This window comes from Furipterus horrens, unplaced genomic scaffold (genome assembly GCF_987537825.1).
Source record: "Furipterus horrens unplaced genomic scaffold, mFurHor1.1.pri manual_scaffold_1, whole genome shotgun sequence".
NCBI lineage: Eukaryota > Metazoa > Chordata > Mammalia > Chiroptera > Furipteridae > Furipterus > Furipterus horrens.
The window spans coordinates 33367969-33386945 of record NW_028327171.1 but is presented as its reverse complement, the minus strand read 5'-3'; the positions used below and the strand labels follow the sequence as shown (position 1 = coordinate 33386945).

At 35.6% G+C, this 18977-nt stretch overlaps 1 protein-coding gene across 2 annotated transcripts in view; it reads left to right on the top strand.

Annotated features, from left to right (window-relative positions):
• PHC3 (polyhomeotic homolog 3) overlaps positions 1 to 15789 on the top strand; it is a 68115-nt gene extending 52326 nt beyond the window's left edge. For both annotated transcript variants that reach the window (XM_090273683.1, XM_090273675.1), the window contains 4 exons: positions 4947 to 5061; positions 9565 to 9697; positions 9789 to 10020; positions 15219 to 15789. In XM_090273683.1, the coding sequence (XP_090129809.1) occupies positions 4947 to 5061; positions 9565 to 9697; positions 9789 to 10020; positions 15219 to 15373 (635 nt within the window). In that variant the 3' untranslated portion in view covers positions 15374 to 15789. The remainder of the gene's footprint in view (positions 1 to 4946; positions 5062 to 9564; positions 9698 to 9788; positions 10021 to 15218) is intronic.
• Positions 15790 to 18977: the final 3188 nt, after the last annotated feature.

The following is an 18977-nucleotide window of genomic DNA, read 5'->3' as shown; positions in this document are numbered from 1 at the left end:
TATCACACAAAATAACAATGATAATTTTTTGGTGTCATCTAGTACTTGGTCCATATTCAGATTTCCCCAGTTTTATAATTATATTAGTTTTTTAATGTTCTTTTGTAGTTATTTTGTTCAAATTGGGATCCAAACAACGCCTACGTTTTGCCTTTTGTTTTTATGAGTTTAACTTCCTGAATACTTGCTTTTAGTTATATTGCAGTACATAGTATTTAATCTTAGAAAAACTTTCATTTGAGATGAAGAGAATAAAGATGAATGGTCAGGGATTTGGATTTTTTTTCTTGTCTATATCTACAGGAAGTGTATAAATGAAAGTTCTAGGCTCTAAAGCATACATATTGTTCCTCTGTGTGTACTCATTGGAGAAAACAGGAAACTGCTTAGGAAGCTTCACAGCATATTTCATGATACCCATGGTTTGTATATAATAGACGTAGAGCATATGCTAGACTGTGCTAGAACCTGAGAGAAGCTTTTCATTTGGTAGAAGCTAGCAGATCTCTCTAACAGAAGGATAACTACAGAACAACATATTGTAACTTCTAAACTAATTATGTAGACAGTAAGAACTTGGAACTTTAAAACTGGTTGAAATTATTGCTAGCTTGGTGAGTTTTCTGTAGAGATGGAATCTGACTTGGGTCTTGAATGATAAAGGATAGATTTAATATAACAAACAGGAAGACCCTTTCAGTTAGAACACCGTGAATAAATGCACAAAGGATGCTTAAGTGATTGGTAACTTCAGGAAGGGGCAGTGAAGAGCAGATGGTTGGCTTAGAGGAGTGTAGTAGGAAGCAAGATGAGCAAAGTCAGATTCTAGAGTACCTTGGATATTCAGCTAATGAGATGGGACTTTCTTGTCAAGAGGATGGTTTACTAAAGATTTTTAGGCAGGTGACATGAACAAGAGTGATTTTGGAAACTCTGCTTGTCATTTACAGGATGAATGTAGAGGTTTGGCATGCAATTGATACCTGTAGTCACAGTGAGAAGAGGAAGAAAAGAATTAATGGAAGACAAGGGCAAAGGTAGTTTAATAGGGTAACATTCCAGAGTAAAGAAAATGAAGATTTAAAGAAGATAAATCTAATTAATGAGTAGTAAATAAGCCATAGAGGTATAATGCACAGTATAATGAATATGGACAATATTGTGCTACAATCATCAACTTGCTAAATGAGTAAAATTTAATTATCCCAGCAACTAAAAAGAAAGAATAATTATGTAATGCAATGGAGGTGGTAACTACCGCTACAACGGCAGTCATAGTATATAAGTGTATCAGATTAACTCATTGTACACGTTAAATTTACACACTGTTGCATGTTAAATATATTGAATAAAAAGGTGATTTTTTAATACTGGACATATTTTTACATAAAATATGCCAATATTTTAAGTACTTAATAATTTAATTTACCAAGGTAGTTTTATAAAGTGTTTCTATTACTGTGTACATCAATACTTATAGGAAATGCGAAGGGGTGAAATCGTAAGGTCACTTACTTAGTGGCCTTGATTTTAGTAGTATATATAGTTTAATTTAGTATTAAAAAAACCTAATGTGAGGGTTATTCTCTTTTTGAAGAATAAACTATGTTTCTATTTGGACTGGTTTTATAGCCAGAATCTCTAACCAGTAGCCTATGGTCTACCAAAATATCTTATGTCTTCCCTGGTAAATCATCACACTAATCATGGCTTCTCTCTCATTGCCTCTCTTTTTGCTGCTGATCCTCAAGTGATTTCAAATCTTCAGGAACGTTAAAGAAACTACTTCTCTTACAAAATTGGGGGCCCTATTGGTTAAGATATATGTTTGGCCACTCCATTGAGTCCCAGAGTAATACTTGATTAAATAAGATGGAAGTGTAATTTTCTATGACATAGCCTGAAGCTAAGCAGTCTAGATAGGGCTCTATAAAGCTGGGCACCTAAGTGGCCAGTGTCTTATGGCTGTGCCATCCCTAGAATGTTGTTCTCATTTCCAAGGTAGCTAATCTTCATGATCACATTCTAATTAGTGAGATGGGGGAATGGGAATTTGCAAGCATTTCCATTCAAATATCATTGGTCAGCAATTGGCTACACCTGGGGCAGAAACTAGTTTTTATTTTCAGTGGTCACATTCCTAGCTAAAACTTAGGATTTTGTTAGTGTGGGAGAGAAGTGAAGAATGAATATTGGAGAATTACCAGCTGTCTCTGCCATAGAATCCAATCTCAATTAGCTAACACAACAGTTTTTTAATTCATTTGGTACTGTGGTTTTTATTCACAAATGTGAAGAAGCAGCCTTGGTTAATTACCAGATTTGTTAAGTTCTGATCAAACATTAGAATAGGGATTCAGGGATCTGTTAATTGTTCTCTTCTTTATGAGAAATAAAACTGGTGTTCTGTTTTTGTTAGGGTGTTACCCCTTAGATCATACTTGTTTGGGATCTCCCCTCTGTCACCAGCAAAAACATGCCCTCCTTTATAAGGTACTCTGTTATCACCTGTTGCATATTGTCTGTTAATTAATAAAAACCATTGAAAGAAATCTTTCAGTATAGTCTGGAAATGGAACAACTTGAGGAATGAACTTCTTGAGGCTGGATTGGTGGCAGTAGTGGTTGAGCGAAAGGTTCTGTCTCTAGTATAGGCTTTTCAAGGTCAGATCAAGTTACAAGCATGATAGTAAAAACAATACTCCTCGGATTTAGGATGTAAGGTCCCAGGAATGTGTTGTTGGGCCACAGCTGTGTGAAAGCCATCTCTAGATCATTGGAAGAAGCAATTTTTATTTTACCTGTTTTGAAACTATTTCTTTCTCATTGCTACTAAATAGATGACTTTTTCTTATGAAGGTAGTCTTGAGAATTTCCATAAAATGATCACTTGCCAGTTTATGATTTGATCAGTCACGACAGTATATGAGGCCTGTCCAGAAAGTATCCAGCCACATAATATTGAAAAATGGAGACTTTCATTGAAGAAGATACAAGAAACATTATACATAGGACAATGATGCCTCAGTCCCCTTCAAAGTGGGCAACCTCACACAGTTCTCCCAGTCGTCATCAGCTGCTCCATCATATTTTCCTGAATCTCACTGATGGTCTGAAATCTCTTCCCTTTCAAAGGTAACTTTAGTTTTGGGAAAAGCCAGAAGTCACAGGGTGCCAAATCTGGGCTGTAGTGGGCCTGAGTCACCTGGGTGATTTGATGTTTTGCCAAAAAACTTTGCAGGAGACGTGATGCATGAGTGGGTGTGTTGTTGTGATGAAACTGCCACTCACCAGTTGCCCATAGCTGCAGCCTTCTGAATCATCTGAATAGTTTCCGCAGAGGAATGTTCAAGCTTAACGCAAAATTTGATGCAGATTCATTGCTCTACTCGCTCAGTCATTTTGAATGCAACGGCCACATAGTACACGTGCTCACTCAATGACATCTACCACCCCCACCGACTAGTACAGTGAAGTCATCATTGTTCACACATGCACATTCCAGTCCACTCTCCTTGGCTGCCAAGCTACATTGATGTTACGCAAACCATTCTCATTTTATTAACAGTGGCTGGTCTTTTTCTGGACAGACCTCATATTTCAGTGTCCCTTGGAACTTCAAATATTATTTCACGGTATTTTTTTAGTAGTTCCTGCTGTCTTCACTTTATTTAGCACTTTTCCATTTGCTTCTCCAATAACACTAAGATAATCTGAGTGCTTAAGCTTATTGAGTACATGTTATCCAAGTCTACATTTCAGAGTCCCTTTCTTCATCTTAATAAGTAGTGGTTAATGAATAACATAGAAAAGCACACATGGAGCTCACAGCTAGAAGCTTTAGTTAGTGGAATGTTTTTTGCATGGGGATTTTGAAGATACAAGAAAATGGAAAAATATGCTGGATTTAACTTTTCATTGAAGTATTTAATAAGCACTTAATTACAGTTCTCAGTATGGTTAGTTCTTATGTGGGAAATAGGAAATGGAACTCCCACTTTCCTATGCCTATGAGCAGTGGGGGAGCTCATGTGTCTTCACTGCAATTCTTTTGGAAAGGCATTACAGTATTAACTCCATTTTACGAATGAGAACATTGTGGGTCATGAAGATTAAGTTGCTTGCTTACAGGTGACTGCTGCTGAATGCTTGAGATTTAGATAAGTTTCTTTGGGTCCTGTCATGTGGTTCAAAGAAAGTTATGGATATCAAGGTGGAGGAAGGACATTCTAACTTAACAGAGGCATCCTGACTAAAAGAAGCAGAAGTTAGAAATTACAAAACTATTTGTGATTTTAAAGATTAAGTTATTTTTGCTTTTAATATGATATAACTAAAAGGGAGTATAGTATAGGGAGTGTTTTATAAATAGATATATACATCTTTATATATTATACACTCTAGATCTTTGAGAATGTTAATTATTTTACAAGTTCCTCTGAAGTCATACACATCAAAATTTTACCTTCTTTTTGAAGTCATCCTTATTCTCTTCAGTTAGGATTAAGTATTGTCTGCTATATAGCTCCACAGCACAGTGTACCAAAATTTATATCCCACAAGGTGCTTTTTGAAAGTGTTCCTTCTGCAGGGTAGTGACTTTGTCTTGTTCATCTTCATTTCTCTTCCAGTGCTCAATAAAGTTATTTGCACATTTTAGATATGTTGGATTCTTAGCATAATGAACCTTTAAAATATATTGCTTATGAATATAGAGAAAACTCCATAAAATTTTTATTCAGGAGAAAGAGAGAATTGATGGAGGTGTTTGTTTTTGGAGGCTTTGCTCTCTCTGCCAAAGTGGCTGTGCATTGAAAAGTTCAAATATCATTCCTTTAAGTTTCCTGGAGGGTCTGAACTAGCAGCATCCAAGCAAAATAAGAGGCTAAAAAAATTGCCACAATTACATTTTTGGAAGTTTTTTCCTTTGTTTTCTTCTCTTTTAGAGACATTAGAAGAAATGGACAGTGAGTTGCTCAAGTGTGAATTCTGTGGGAAGATGGGATATGCTAATGAGTTTCTGCGGTCAAAACGATTCTGCACTATGTCATGTGCCAAAAGGTATTTCTGTTACTTTGAATTTCCTAAAGCACAAACCAACAACCACTGTAACAAAACCAAAAAAACGTGTAAAGCAAACCAGTCAAAACAAGATATTACAATATAGAGAAATAATATCAAATAGACATTATGTGGAGCTACTTTGGTATTTAGTTATTAAACTTTGCTGTTTGAAAATTAGATTTTCATAATATTTACAATTAGTTTTACAGCATAATCTAATATTGAAGTAGCAATTTCCTGGTGGTAAGAATATGCTAAGGAGAATCCCTCCCATGAATAGATTACTAGTCCTCAAGGTATTAAAACAGTTGTTTTATCACCTGATTTTTTGTTAATATTGAAATACTTGGATTTACTTTAAAATGTTTTCTTTGTTTTAATGATATCCTTTTAATTTTAGGTTTCTAAATAGGACAGCTAGCTATACCATGTTCTCCACGTTGTTATATTATCAGGAAATACCTATCTTTTCTAAATCTCTATTTTCACTAGTAATATCACAGGTAAATGGTATTGATAACAAAAATGAATGTTTAGTATCTTCATTTTTCTTGACTCAAATTTAGTTTACATCTTTAACACCCCCCCCCCCCCCCCGATTCTGATAATGGTAAAAAATTTATTAGCAGGAACCTCAGTTAATTAATGTGCAGTAGAGAGGCCAAAAGGGGGAGCTCTCACGCCCTATGTTGATCACAAGGTATAATGGAAATTTTGTCATGACCTTTCCCAATTTAATTTCCCCTATATATTAGAATTTCATCTCCTTCACTGAGGAAATAGAATAGAAAAATAGAAGAGTAGAAGGAAAGGAGTATCTGACTTTGTGGCTCATCATGGTTGCATGTACTGGGCTGCAATTCCTTGTTCTTGAATAAACCCATTATGCTGCAGAAATATCTGGCTGACTTTTTGTTTACAGTCAACATAATATATCCTAATATAGGTATTTACCACTAAAGGTGAAGTGTATGCACAGGTTGATTATTTTGAAGTTTGTTCTCTGTTCCAAAAAGAGTTAAGAACCTTTATTTTATACATCTAGGGAATTTCATGCTTGAACATATTATTTAGTATGGTGCCACTAAAATATACTTAGTAAAACTTAATATAAATATTATGCATTTAAATAAGTAATAGAAATATTTTCCTCCCAGTATGGGTTCAATGGTTTCTCAATTGTTAGTCTGTTATTCAGACATTCTTTTTTTAAAATTATACTTTATTGATTACGCTATTACAGTTCTGAGTTTTTCCCACTTTGCCCCCTCCACCCAGCACCCTCCAGTCCCTCTGGTAATCCCCCCACCATTGTTCATGTCCATGGTCATGCATATAAGTTTTTTGGCTACTCCATTTCCTATACTGTACTTTATATCCCCTTGGCTAGTCTATAACTACCGTTTGTACTTCCTAGTCCCCTCACCTCTTCACCCCTTCCCCCCCACACCCCCTCCCATCTGACAACCATCACAGTGCTCTCTGTATCCGTGATTCTGTCTCTGTTCTTCCTGTTGGCTTAATTTGTTTTTAGATTCAGTTGTTGATTGGTTTATATTTTTTGCCGTTTTATTGTTCGTAGTATGATCTTCTTAAATAAGTCCCTTTAACATTTCATATAATTGTTTGGTGATGATGAATCCTTTATTTTTTTCTTGTTTGGGAAGCTCTTTATCTGCCCTTCCATTCTGAATGATAGCTTTGCTGACTTTTAATATTTCTTGCCAGTCCCTTCTAGCTTGCAAAGTTTCTTTTGAGAAATCAGCTGATAGTCTTATGGGAACTCCCCTGTAGGTAACTACCTTCTTTCTCTTGCTGCTTTTAAGGGTCTCTCTTTATCTTTAACCTTTGGCATTTTAATTATGATGTGTCTTGGAATGGGCCTCTTTGCATCCATCTTATGTGGGACTCTCTGTGCTTCCTGGACTTCTATTATTTCCTTCACCAAATTAGGGGAGTTTCATTATTTTTTCAAATAGATATCTAACTTCTTGCTCTTTCTGTTCTCCTTCAGGCACCCCTATGATGTGAATGTTGGAATGCTTGAAGTTGTCCCGATGCTTATACTACCCTAATTTTTTTGGATTCTTTTTTCTTCTTGTTCTGATTGGTTGTTTTTGCTTCCTTATGTTCCAAATCATTGATTTGATTCTTGGCTTTATCCACTCTACTGTTGTTTCCCTGTAAATTGTTCTTCATTTCAATTAGTGTATCCTTCATTTCTGACTGGATCTTTCTTATGCTTGTTGAGGTCCTCACTAAGTTCCTTGAGCATCCTTGTAACCTTTGAACTCTACATCTGATAGATGGCTTATCTCCATTTCATTTAGCTCTTTTACTGGAGTTTTGATTTGTTCTTTCATTTGGGCCATGTTTCTTTGTCTCCTTGTCTTGGCAACCTCCCTGTGTTTGTTTCTATGTATTAGATACAGCTGCTTTGACTCCATGTCTTGGTAGTGTGGCCTAATGTAGTAGGTGTCCTATAGGGTCCAGTGGCACAGCCTCCCCGTCACCCTTCCCATGGGCCGAGTACACCCTCCTCTTATAGTCAAGCCTTGGTTGTTGGCAGGTCAATGGGAGGAAGTTACCCAGGCCAGTCAGCTGTAAGGACTGGCTGTGACCACTGACCACCAACCTCTACCCTTTGTGGGGGGGTCAGCTGTGCAGAGCCAGGTGGTGGTGCTTCTACGTGGTCTGTAGCAGTCCCCTGGGTGGTGCAGGCCAATGCGAGCCCTCACCTGTGTTTTGCCCGGGGCCACTCTGCTAGGGCTATAAAGCAATCTGAGATGGCTGCTACTTGTGGGGTGCTTGGAGATTCCCAGGTGAAGCTAAGCTGTGACTCTAGGCTGGCTGCTGTTAGTGCCAGGCTGGGGCTCTCTGAAGTCAGCTGTTGCTTGTTTGATAGGGTTTAGGAAGTTGTGAAGAGCAGCCTGGGTGAGTGAGACAGAGTCTCTGGGGATCTCCAAGGCAGGTCAAACAGTGTTAGCCAGGTTGATGGAGTCTCAGAAATGGCACTTTACTTCCACCTCCTGATATTTCCCTAAAATATATATGAGGAAAATTTATATTGGTATCTGTATATTGGTCCTGGAACAGTTATCAATAGCAAAGTTAACTGGGATTAATTCTTGTCATTTTTCTGAAAAATCATCTTAGAGCAAAAGAGTTGTGAAAATAAGAAATTACGATGGCAGTTTTATATGTGTAAAAAAAAAGAGCAAGCAACCGCGGCCCTGGCCAGTTGATTAGAGCACCATCCCGTAAACCAAACGGTTATAGGTTTAGTCCCGGTCAGGGCACATACCAAGGTTGCAAGTTCAGTCCTTTGCCAGGGTGCATACAGAAAGGAACCTCAATAAAATCCTCAGGTGAAGACTTAAAAAAATAAAAAGAGGAACCACATTTATTTTTCTTAGCCTCTCTGTTGCTTTTTAGAAATTTGGTTTTTCTTCACTCTTCTTTCTAGGGGCAGGGTTGGCAAACTTGCCTAGGCTGAGTCACTCCTGTGACTTATATTTGTATGGCCCCTGAGCTAAGGATGGTTTTTAAATTTGGGGGTGACTGAAAAAAATCAAAAGTAATATTTTGTGACACATGAAAATTATGGGAAAATTCAAATTTTATAGTTATTAAACAAAGCTTTATTGAAACACATCCATGCTTATTCATTATTGTCTATGACTGCTTTCATGTTAAAATTGTAAAGTTGAATAGTTGTGACAGAGACCTGAATGGCCCACAAAGCCTAGAATTTATACTATCTGGCTATTTCTAGGAAAAGTTTCCTGGCCCCTGTTCTAGGGCCTTGCAACCCAGTAAATGGCATAGAACTCTTAAACTGTCATTATGCTTATTAAGGTATTCAAATACACTAGGTGGTCTATTTTGATAAAATAAAAATCTAGTCAATTTAAAAGAATCATGTATTTTTAAGTTCCCTGAAGAATGAGAGCTATGAATTCCTTGTATAACTTTGAAACCTTAACTTTACATTTTCACTCTTTGGTTTCAGTAATATTTTTAAAAAAAATCTTTTACTAGTCATTTGAGACTTTCTTTTTCTCTGCTGTGTTAACCTATTATCATTAATCCCTATTTAGCAATTATTACTTGGGAAAATATCAGTTTGGGTGAACACCTAAATAGTTAATTAATAACTTCTTTTTCTCCTGGAACTTTGAATTATTTTGCTGCTATAAAAATCAGTTGTCCACTATTTTGCAGAAAGTTTCCCACTATGATGCTGTCATTAGGAGAAAATATCAATACTTGTCCAGTATTAGATTGAGAGCTATGTTATACAGATAGATACAGAAGCCACTTTTTGACTGTTTAAACCATAAGTAAATCCACTGAACACTGTGGTACTTTCTGAGGTGTTATAGTTCTTAATAAAGTATATTGCACTTACTAATGCACAAATTCTCTTTAAAGTCATAATTAACCACTAAATAGAGTGTCCTATATATCATTTAATTTTTTTTTACTTGAATTTCTTAGGTACAATGTTAGCTGTTCTAAAAAATTTGCACTTAGTCGTTGGAATCGTAAGCCTGATAATCAGAGTCTTGGGCATCGTGGCCGTCGTCCAAGTGGCCCTGATGGGGCAGCAAGAGAACATATCCTTAGGCAGGTCTGTAGAAACCTTGCTTCAATGTACAATACCCTTTTCAGTAATGCAAGGAAAGTGCAATGCTGTATTTTACTTGTACTACATTTTCCAGCTTCCAATTACTTATCCATCTGCAGAAGAAGACTTGGCTTCTCATGAAGATCCTGTGCCATCTGCTATGACAACACGTCTGCGAAGGCAGAGTGAGCGGGAGAGAGAGCGTGAGCTTCGGGATGTAAGAATTAGGAAAATGCCTGAGAACAACGACTTGCTACCAGTTGCACAAACAGAGCCCTCTATATGGACAGTTGATGATGTCTGGGCCTTCATCCGTTCTTTGCCTGGTATGTAATTCAGCACTTTGGCCTTAATATTTTTCTTGTGCATTCACACGCAGGAATGATGTTAGCTCCATCCATGCCAATTGCAGGAAAAGGCTAAAGAATTACTTATGAATCTCTATTAATTAAATGGCATTTGGTATTGAAATGTGATCTTTCCTCTTGCTTATTCCCTCAGCACAACTTTTTTTTTCTCCTACCCTCAAGTTGATAAAAACTGACTAGTCCTGCTTCTGCTGTGACACCTCAGCCGGTGAAGATATTAAAGGTGCTCTCTTCTCTTCAGTCTGATTTCTCTCGAGAGGTCAGTAGAGAGATTGAGTCAGACTTCTTCCCTCCTGCTCTTCTATTTTTCTATTCTGTTTTCTCCTTATTCCATAAATTAACCTTTTTTAAAAAGAAATGAGAAACTATAATTTTAAAAAATATTTTTGAAAATTAATCAAGACCTTTTAGAATATGATACAATTTTGGTTTCTTTTAAAATACCAAGCTGGTTCTTTTAAAGGAGGCTGCGTTCTTCGATTCTTTGCAATAAGTAGGTGTCACGAACAGTTCTGAAATTTGATTTTTTAACTACACACCTAAAATCCAATTATGATAGTCTTACGTTTTTCTGCTCTCTGATTTTGGTATTCTTTCCATCAGCTTAATCTTTATGGTCTCTTATCTTTTTTCCTTTAATGCAACAATAATCTTTCATATCCACTGGCTGGCTACTAAAGACATCTACTTATGATGAGACCCACACTGGTTATATATGTTAAGACAATATATTTTTTAAATCAACAGATCTTGTCATTCACTTTGGCCTTTGAATATTGAACACAGGGAAATTTAAAAATTTGTTCCATTTTGGTTTTATTGCAAATCATACCATTTCCCTTGACACAAGCTTTCCAGGAAAATACACTTCCTTTGAGGTTGTCTACAGGCTTATTAGAATTAATCCAGCTATTTTTTCTAATTAACCTTTCTATGCAAATGATCAGTCTCAGAAGCAAATTTATAGTTAATGTGCTGTGAAAGTAAAGAAAGTATATTCAGTATTACTGCTTTAAAAAAAATCAGTCATTTTACCTTATATACAGAACTCTATGAGATTTTATTAAATTATTTTTTCAATAGCTTGTTTTAGAACTGCTAAATACATTATTTTTAAAAAAGAAAAACTATGTGATCACTTTTAAAGAAAGAAGAAATTGTTTAAAGAGGGATACCTTTTTCATGGAAAGATACTTAAGCACACATCTAAGAAAACTTCGGTGTGAGTTAAGTGCTTACCATGTAGGTTTACAATCTGCTTTTAAACTGATGTATTAGGGGATGGTGAGGCTTTACTGCTTGTGTTTTTAATACTTAATGAAATAAATTTTAGATTTTAGAACAATTAGGAATCTTGAGATTTAACTCTAAAGTCTATACTGATCTCCTGGGCTAGACTTTGTGTGTGTCATCTTCAGAAGTTTCAGTCTTCCAGATGGGGCAGGCACTCTGTTTGTCTGCTGGGTTTCTTATGTGGTAGAAAACCGTTCTTTTCTTTTGGGGATGAGGGGTGATTCATATCCTGAAGGAAGTAGTTGGCAAATGAACAACTAATAGATAGTGCTGAGTCTTGTCACTTCATATACTTTTTTAGGGCTAATTTTCTAAATTTCTCCAGCATCCATTTGCCATGAGGATACCGTTGGCTGCTTTTATTAGAACAAAGACTCTTTTGTCTTATTCTTGCTTCATTTGAGTTAAAAAATTACTGCTTATAATTTGAGATGCTTGTCTTACTCAGTTCATCCAGACACTTAATTTTGTTGCCAATGTTTAGAGAATATTACTTGTCATTAAAAGGAGACTGCTTTATAACTAAGAATTGCTTGGGACTGTTTAAGAGTCCGCTTAATATAACTCTGCTTTCCTTTTATTGATTAAATGGGAGTATTTTCAAACTGCTTTGATAGGTTTCATAACAAGCTTTTTGTATGATCATTATATCTTCTTTCTCAAAGCTTTTCTCTGTATAATGCCCGTAGCTTAAGGTAAATCTCATCCCAGAATTAGCCTTTATCTTCACTTCCCCGTGCTCTTCTGGCCTTTGTCAGCTTCCTTTTGAGCAGTTTTCAGTTCATTCAGGGATGTTTGTTTGTTTGTTTGTTTGTTTACCCCCAAGTAGTCTACTCCTGTTTTTTTCTTAGAATGAACAAGCTTGTAAATTTTGTAATCTTCCGTATTTTGTTTCTTTCCAATTGAGGATAGGGTTCCCTCTTTTACCAGGGCACCTACATTTACTCCTGGAGTTTTCTCTTCTCTCTGCATAATGTCATCTTGTTAGCCTTCCTGGTGGGACCATAATAGAGGCAGTGTGCAGTACACCCAAATCTCAGAGCTGTTACCAGAATGAAAAATTATTTTCTTCTAAATTTTTGTGCACTAAGAAGTTCTATACAGAAATGATTCTAGTTATTTTCAGTTAATTGCAGTTAATCTTCTTTAACTTTTTCTTGAAACAGTGAACTGCCTTTTGCAAAGATCAGTTTATTCTGTATTTATTAATCTGATCTGCATATCTGTAGGCATAGAAAGTGTAGGAATCATATAAAACATGGCTATTTACTGGTTTTCATAATACTAACATTGGGACTTGATTATTCTGTAGTATTGAGTGTCTGGTGATATCTTTTCACCAACCTTACTAAGGTCATTTGTTGTGCAGGGTGACTTTATTTTGGATATCTCTGGAAAAGTGACTGGATGCATGCACAGTTCAGTTGGGACTTATGTCCATGTGTTGAGGTCTGTGCACATCCTGATAGCTGTTTCCAGTGAGGTAAAGCCAGCTGAAGTGACTGCAGCTGGGATGTGTTTCGTACACATCCCTGGGATGCCAGCCGTTTTACAGAGGTAGATTCCAATGTCAGAAACTCAGTATACCTTAAGCATCTAGAACTTTTTAAAAATTCACTTTTCTCTAATTTTCTGGAAGCATATTTCTCTACTTTTTTTCCTTTTTCTTTTTTAAGTTACTTTATTTTTTCATTTCTATACTAATGTATAATATAACCACCATCATCCCCCCCTTTTTTTTGGTTGGCTTAAGAAAGTAGTGATCTAAAATTCTGAAGATAATACATTCATATTTGATCATGCTGTTTCCCAAACACTTTTGTTCTTTATTAGTTTGCTAATACATTTATTGTCCACCTTTAAGAAGACATTTGAAGGGGAATGTCATAATGCAGAGGAATAAGAACATGCTATATATTTTCTTCATGGAGAACTCCTTGTTTCTATTCCCAAATGTAGCTTTTATGGTCCTCATTACTTCTCATTGTTCCTGTTTTCTGAATCTAAGTAAGTCCTACCCTATCTTTCTCTCTCTTCTTTTCTTTCCTGTGTTCTTATAAGTAAGACTGAAGAGAGAAGAACATTAGTTCTTTCATATAAAGAACGATGAAGTCACAACTAGACGCAAGATTAGTCAGTTTTATCTGCCCAGTTTTGAGAGCTACCTCTGGGAAAAGAAATGAGGCTTTTCTATGGTGAGTAATCCCATTTTAACTATATAGTTTCTTTTATATGGTATATGGATAAAACCATAAAACTTTTGCATAGGATACTTTTGAAATGTCAATTTTTAAGAGCCTGATAAATTATTAAAATAGAGAAAATGATAAATATTATGCTGAAGTATTTTTCTCTGTATGCACACTAGAAAAAGGGGGGAAACAGGAAAGATACAACCAACAAAGAAGGCAAAGAAATAACCAAGAGAAAAGGTGGCCATACAGCTGAATATAAACAAAAGTGTTTGTATTACTATTACATATAGCTCCTCAGTAGCAGATTCTATTTTTTGTTCATTATTTCTTTATTCACATTCATTCATTTACCCTAAAATATATTTATTTTAGCACCTGCAGTGCTTTGTGCTTGGTGCTGGGGTTATAGAGATGACTTCATTGTCTATATAAACAAGAGGATGATACATTTGCAATAGAAAGATAATCATTTCTGTGAAGTTGTGGTATCCAAAAGTCTAATGTAACCATTTCCATTTTTATCTTCCATTATTATCTTTTTCTTTGTGTTTTCCCTTAGAATACTGATTTGAATGAAATAGACTTTAAGCTGTTAGTATTTATTTTTATAATTTAACTGTCTAAGGAAGCTTCTACATTTCTACATTTTGCATTGTCTCCTCTCTTAATTCCTTAATTCATTACCTTACCTACTAGTTTCTTTATCCTTAGTTGGGGAAGATTATTGAGTAACCTGATTGCAAAATTTGATGGGATAATAACATTTGGGGTTCAAGTAGATGCTAGCATTGTTACCTTCAAAAGCACCTGGTTTAGACTGAGGGCTAATATAGTGGTTATTTGGCAAGAGATTAACTCCTAATTTCAATGAGAATTTATGTGTCAAAGTGGAGATGAGTCCAATGATACAAAGATTTGGAGTTGAAATTACAAGTTGAGCAGTTTTGCAATAGAGCAATACTACAGTCTTGATGGATTGGATCTGTCCTGAATGAGTAATAAGTGTTCTAGATGTCCTTGCCAATCAAAGGTTGTAAATTAAAATAAGATACAGCAATACTACAGTCTTGATGGATTGGATCTGTCCTGAATGAGTAATAAGTGTTCTAGATGTCCTTGCCAATCAAAGGTTGTAAATTAAAATAAGATACAAGTGATAATGCAAGTGGTACTCTAGTATGTAAGAAAATATTTCTACATTGTTTTTTAAATGGCAGAACATTATTTTATTCCTGTGTACCTGTATGTAACAGATATATTAGAGAAAGTTAAGTTCATAAGGTATAATAACTAGTTAATCTAAATTTTTTATATGTGTGAATGCTTTGAGGTGACACCATTATTCTTTTTTGTGAAGATATGCTATATCTAGACTGATTAATCTGTACATTTTTCCCGACCCTTTACTAATTATTTCTATATTATTTTAGGAACAAGAATTCCAAGTAAATTGCTTTACCTGGACTTTGTGTTAATTTTTATTTACAGAGTTCCAAGGAATACTTTCTTCTTCAGGAGTGAACCTAAGACTACTATAAATAAATTTCATTTGTTTCTCTGCTTGTATTTCAGCGATTCAGATCCAGTGAGAGCATAACTGTGACTATTAGGAGTAATGTCTCATTGTTGGGTATTAATTCTAAATTCCTTCCTCTGATCAAATTCCAGGCTGCCAGGATATTGCAGATGAGTTCAGAGCACAGGAAATTGATGGACAGGCCCTTCTCTTGCTAAAAGAAGACCATCTTATGAGTGCAATGAATATCAAGCTAGGCCCTGCCCTAAAGATCTGTGCACGCATCAACTCTCTGAAGGACTCGTAACAGGATCTTGAGGCTTTGCGATAACCTCAGTTTTACTCTTCTTAAACAAACTTGTAAGGTAAAGGCTCAGGTTGGCCTAGAATATTATCACTTATTATGGTGGAGAGCCAAGTACATTGGAATTTCCACATCAAAAGCTGACATTTCTACAGATATAATAATTCTTCATACATTTTCATAATCAGCCAACATTGGTGAAGTTAATTTTATAGGTTACAAACAACATTGAAAGACTTGATATAGTGGGCCATGATATTTTTCAAAGAAATGTGTTATAGTAGATAATTTTTAAAAAACTAATGTTTATCATTAATATAAAGAATTCTTTTAAAAGTAATTTAATGATTTACATTTCTCCTCTTCTGATCCAATTTTGTTACACATTTTCCTACCCTACAAGTTTTCCAAAGGTTGTCATGAGAAATAATTTAGGAGTCCAGTGACTAGAATTGTATACAGTGAGCTATCAGTGCACATTTTTAAAAAAAATGTGTTAGAAAATTGCTTGTCTATAAAAAAGGTTTGCATTCTAGCATGAATAATACAGATCTGGAAGTCAGAAGAGTTGGTTTCTATTCTGAACTTAACCAAGAATTTGGTGTAGCTGAGAAAGTTTTCCTCTTAGTTTTTGTACAGTTAGAGCTGTGGTTCTCAATAGAGATCAGTTTTGCTGCCCAGGGACATTTTGGCTGTCACAGCTTGGGTGGGTGAGGGAGGGTTGCTATTATATCTAACACATGGAGGACAGGGATATTGCTTTATATCTTACAACGCACAGGACAGCCCTCCACAAAGAAGTTGTGTAACTCCAAAGTGTCAGTAGTGCCAAGGTTGAGAAACTCTATTGCAGGAGTTATAAATATTTCTCTTTTTCACCCAAAGGGATACTTTATACAATGGAAATATTTCAGATAGCATCAATGTTCTGCTGCAGTACTTTCCCAGTGTCTGCATGCTAGAAAAATGGGGGCGGGGGGGCATTAAATTGGCTGATGAAGACCGGACTAGCATACAAACAATTTGACTCTTAGAAGATGTTTCATATATCTCTGCTCCAATGTACCAATGAAGGCATAATCTGATTTTACCTTATGAACCAGTGTACATACAACCTTTGCTGACAAAGCAGTAGTTTATAGCAGATTTATGTGTGTGGTCTTTGGAGTTTTTCTAATGTTGGACATGCTGGGTTTCCATTTTCCTTGACTAAACCCTTGCATGCTTCTTGCAAAGCACTTACCAAGTGATGGCTCTTGGATAGTGAGATTTATTTTGTATGTACATATTTTAGGGGAAAAATTTTAAAGCAGAACCTTTCACTGAACAGTTAATGATCTAGTAGAATTATGACACTAAAAATTGTGGGAGCCCTGAGAGGTTTATAGTCCTGGACATCAAAATTTGTTTTAATCTTTTTTTTTTTTTTTACCTTTAACACACAATGGAAATGTTTTAATAATTGAAGGGACATACATAGATATTTGGCATAAGTGGGAGAGTCCATGGGTTTCAGTCATTGTCACCGCTCTTTTCAAAAAGATTGTGTTGAGCTAGTAGAAGACTAAAGATGTCATTAAAGACATCACAGATATTTATCTTTTGGCTTTGTGTACATTAGAGAATGTTGATTATTTTTATACAAAAATACAGCGGGTAATTTTTTTAATCTTTAGATGCCTCTTGTTTGAATGTATGCTTTGTGGAATTCTTTTATGTAGTAACATTAAAAAAAAAGACGGTTACTGAGAGTTACATGTAGGATTAGAATGTGTAATATAGCATAAGGCTCATGTTCCAGATCTGCAGTAGCTTGTAGTCTATGTCACGTATTTCCTTATATCACGTTTTTAATTACTGGATTCAAGTTTCAAGGTAAGGTAGGTACTCTAGTCAACTTTCATTTATTAGCATTTAATCATTGTGATGAGAGTTGTCATATGCATTTTTCCCTCATGTTGCAATTTCAGAACAATTACAGGCTTATCATTAGTAGGAGATGGTCCACTGTATGGAGGTGGGGGCACAAGGAAGTCTCCCCAGGAATTAAAACTTTATTATAGATAACCCACAAACAAGTTATGTAAAATTGATTACTTGGGGATAGATTCCCCTTGCAATAATGATTACTTCCCATAACTATATTATCTATAGCCTTTAAGGTGTTAGCTTTGAACTGTGTTATAGGTTCTCCTCTTATTTACACCCTCTTCTGATAGCTATCATTATGTACTTACTAAAAGCCCCTGTGCCTAGCACTGTGTTAAATATCCAAGAAAGCTTGCAAGAGGGGTTTCCATTTGAGAGCACCTTATAATCTTAAATCTTATAGTAATAATCTTAAGAATAGTCCAGATCTTCTCTTGTCTCCACTCAAAAAATACCGGAAGATATACTTGCTTTTTCCAAGTGAGTCGTTTTATTTAGAAATGGCTCATTTGCTTTCATCTGGTCATTCTCACATTTCATGCAGCTTTTTTTAACTATCTTAATTTCAGTTACATGTAATGGACATGGATGATAACACAGGGTGTCCACTTCTCTCCTGAGCTTTAAGCACAGTTTTATTATGATATAGGTGGGAAGAGTGCTATTATTTTCATTTTTCCTTCATATTATTAGGATTTTGATTGACGAGAGGGAATGAGAAGCAGGGGATATGGGAAGCTCTTCCTACTTTTGCTATTTAAGTTTGCATTTTCTGACTTCTTTAAACTGATGCACTCTTTTTCCATTGAGGGAAAAGCTTTAAGCCATGTCTTCCTAAGAAAGTAAACAAGCTGAGAGAGCTGATTTGTAAAAATTTATTTTCAGATTACATGGATTTCCATCAAGCCTTGTGTAGGGATGTGTCTGACACAGCTGTGCAGCTTTGATGAAATCAGTGTAGTATGAGACAGACTGCTGTCCCAAAGCCTGTCACTTTTTAAGTGGCATTTAACTGTTTCCAAGATGGTACTTTTAATTTGCTGTGGCATCTTCTAAACAGATATGTTTTTAGTCCTTCTTTAAGGATTGTCACCTAGAAGTAGAGAAGGTGAAATGGGAGGAAAGAAATGTTAATGAAGAAACTTGAGAATGGAGAGGCAGACGAGAGGCCTGCCACTGGTTAGTTTATCTCACTTCAACACTGAACAAATTTCTGCACTTTTGAAGTTAATATTCATGTTTTACCTAGTTTTAAATAGAAATGATTTTAAGTAGCCAACTGTTTTTTATTGTTGTTTTCTGGTGTGTTGAAACACTTAGAACTGTATGAAATAAGTATTTTTATGCCCATGCCTATGAATAACTTTTGACATAATCTTCATATATCCAGTGAAATTAGTCATATATTCAAATACCAGTCTTAGATTGAGATCTATCATAGTGCCCCGTATCACTGATGTGTTCAATTAAATGTTATTAAGTCCCATTATTTGCATTTGAAGGGTGTTGGTACCACCATGGCACCAGTGTGCTAGGGAGGCAATACATATAGATTGTAGTCTTAGGTTGTGTGTAAACAATTTTGGAAAGAATAAACTATTGCAGATGTATGTGAATGATGTATCTTCACAGCCATATTGAATGGATGAAGTCCCTGGCTGGACACACTGTTCAAACA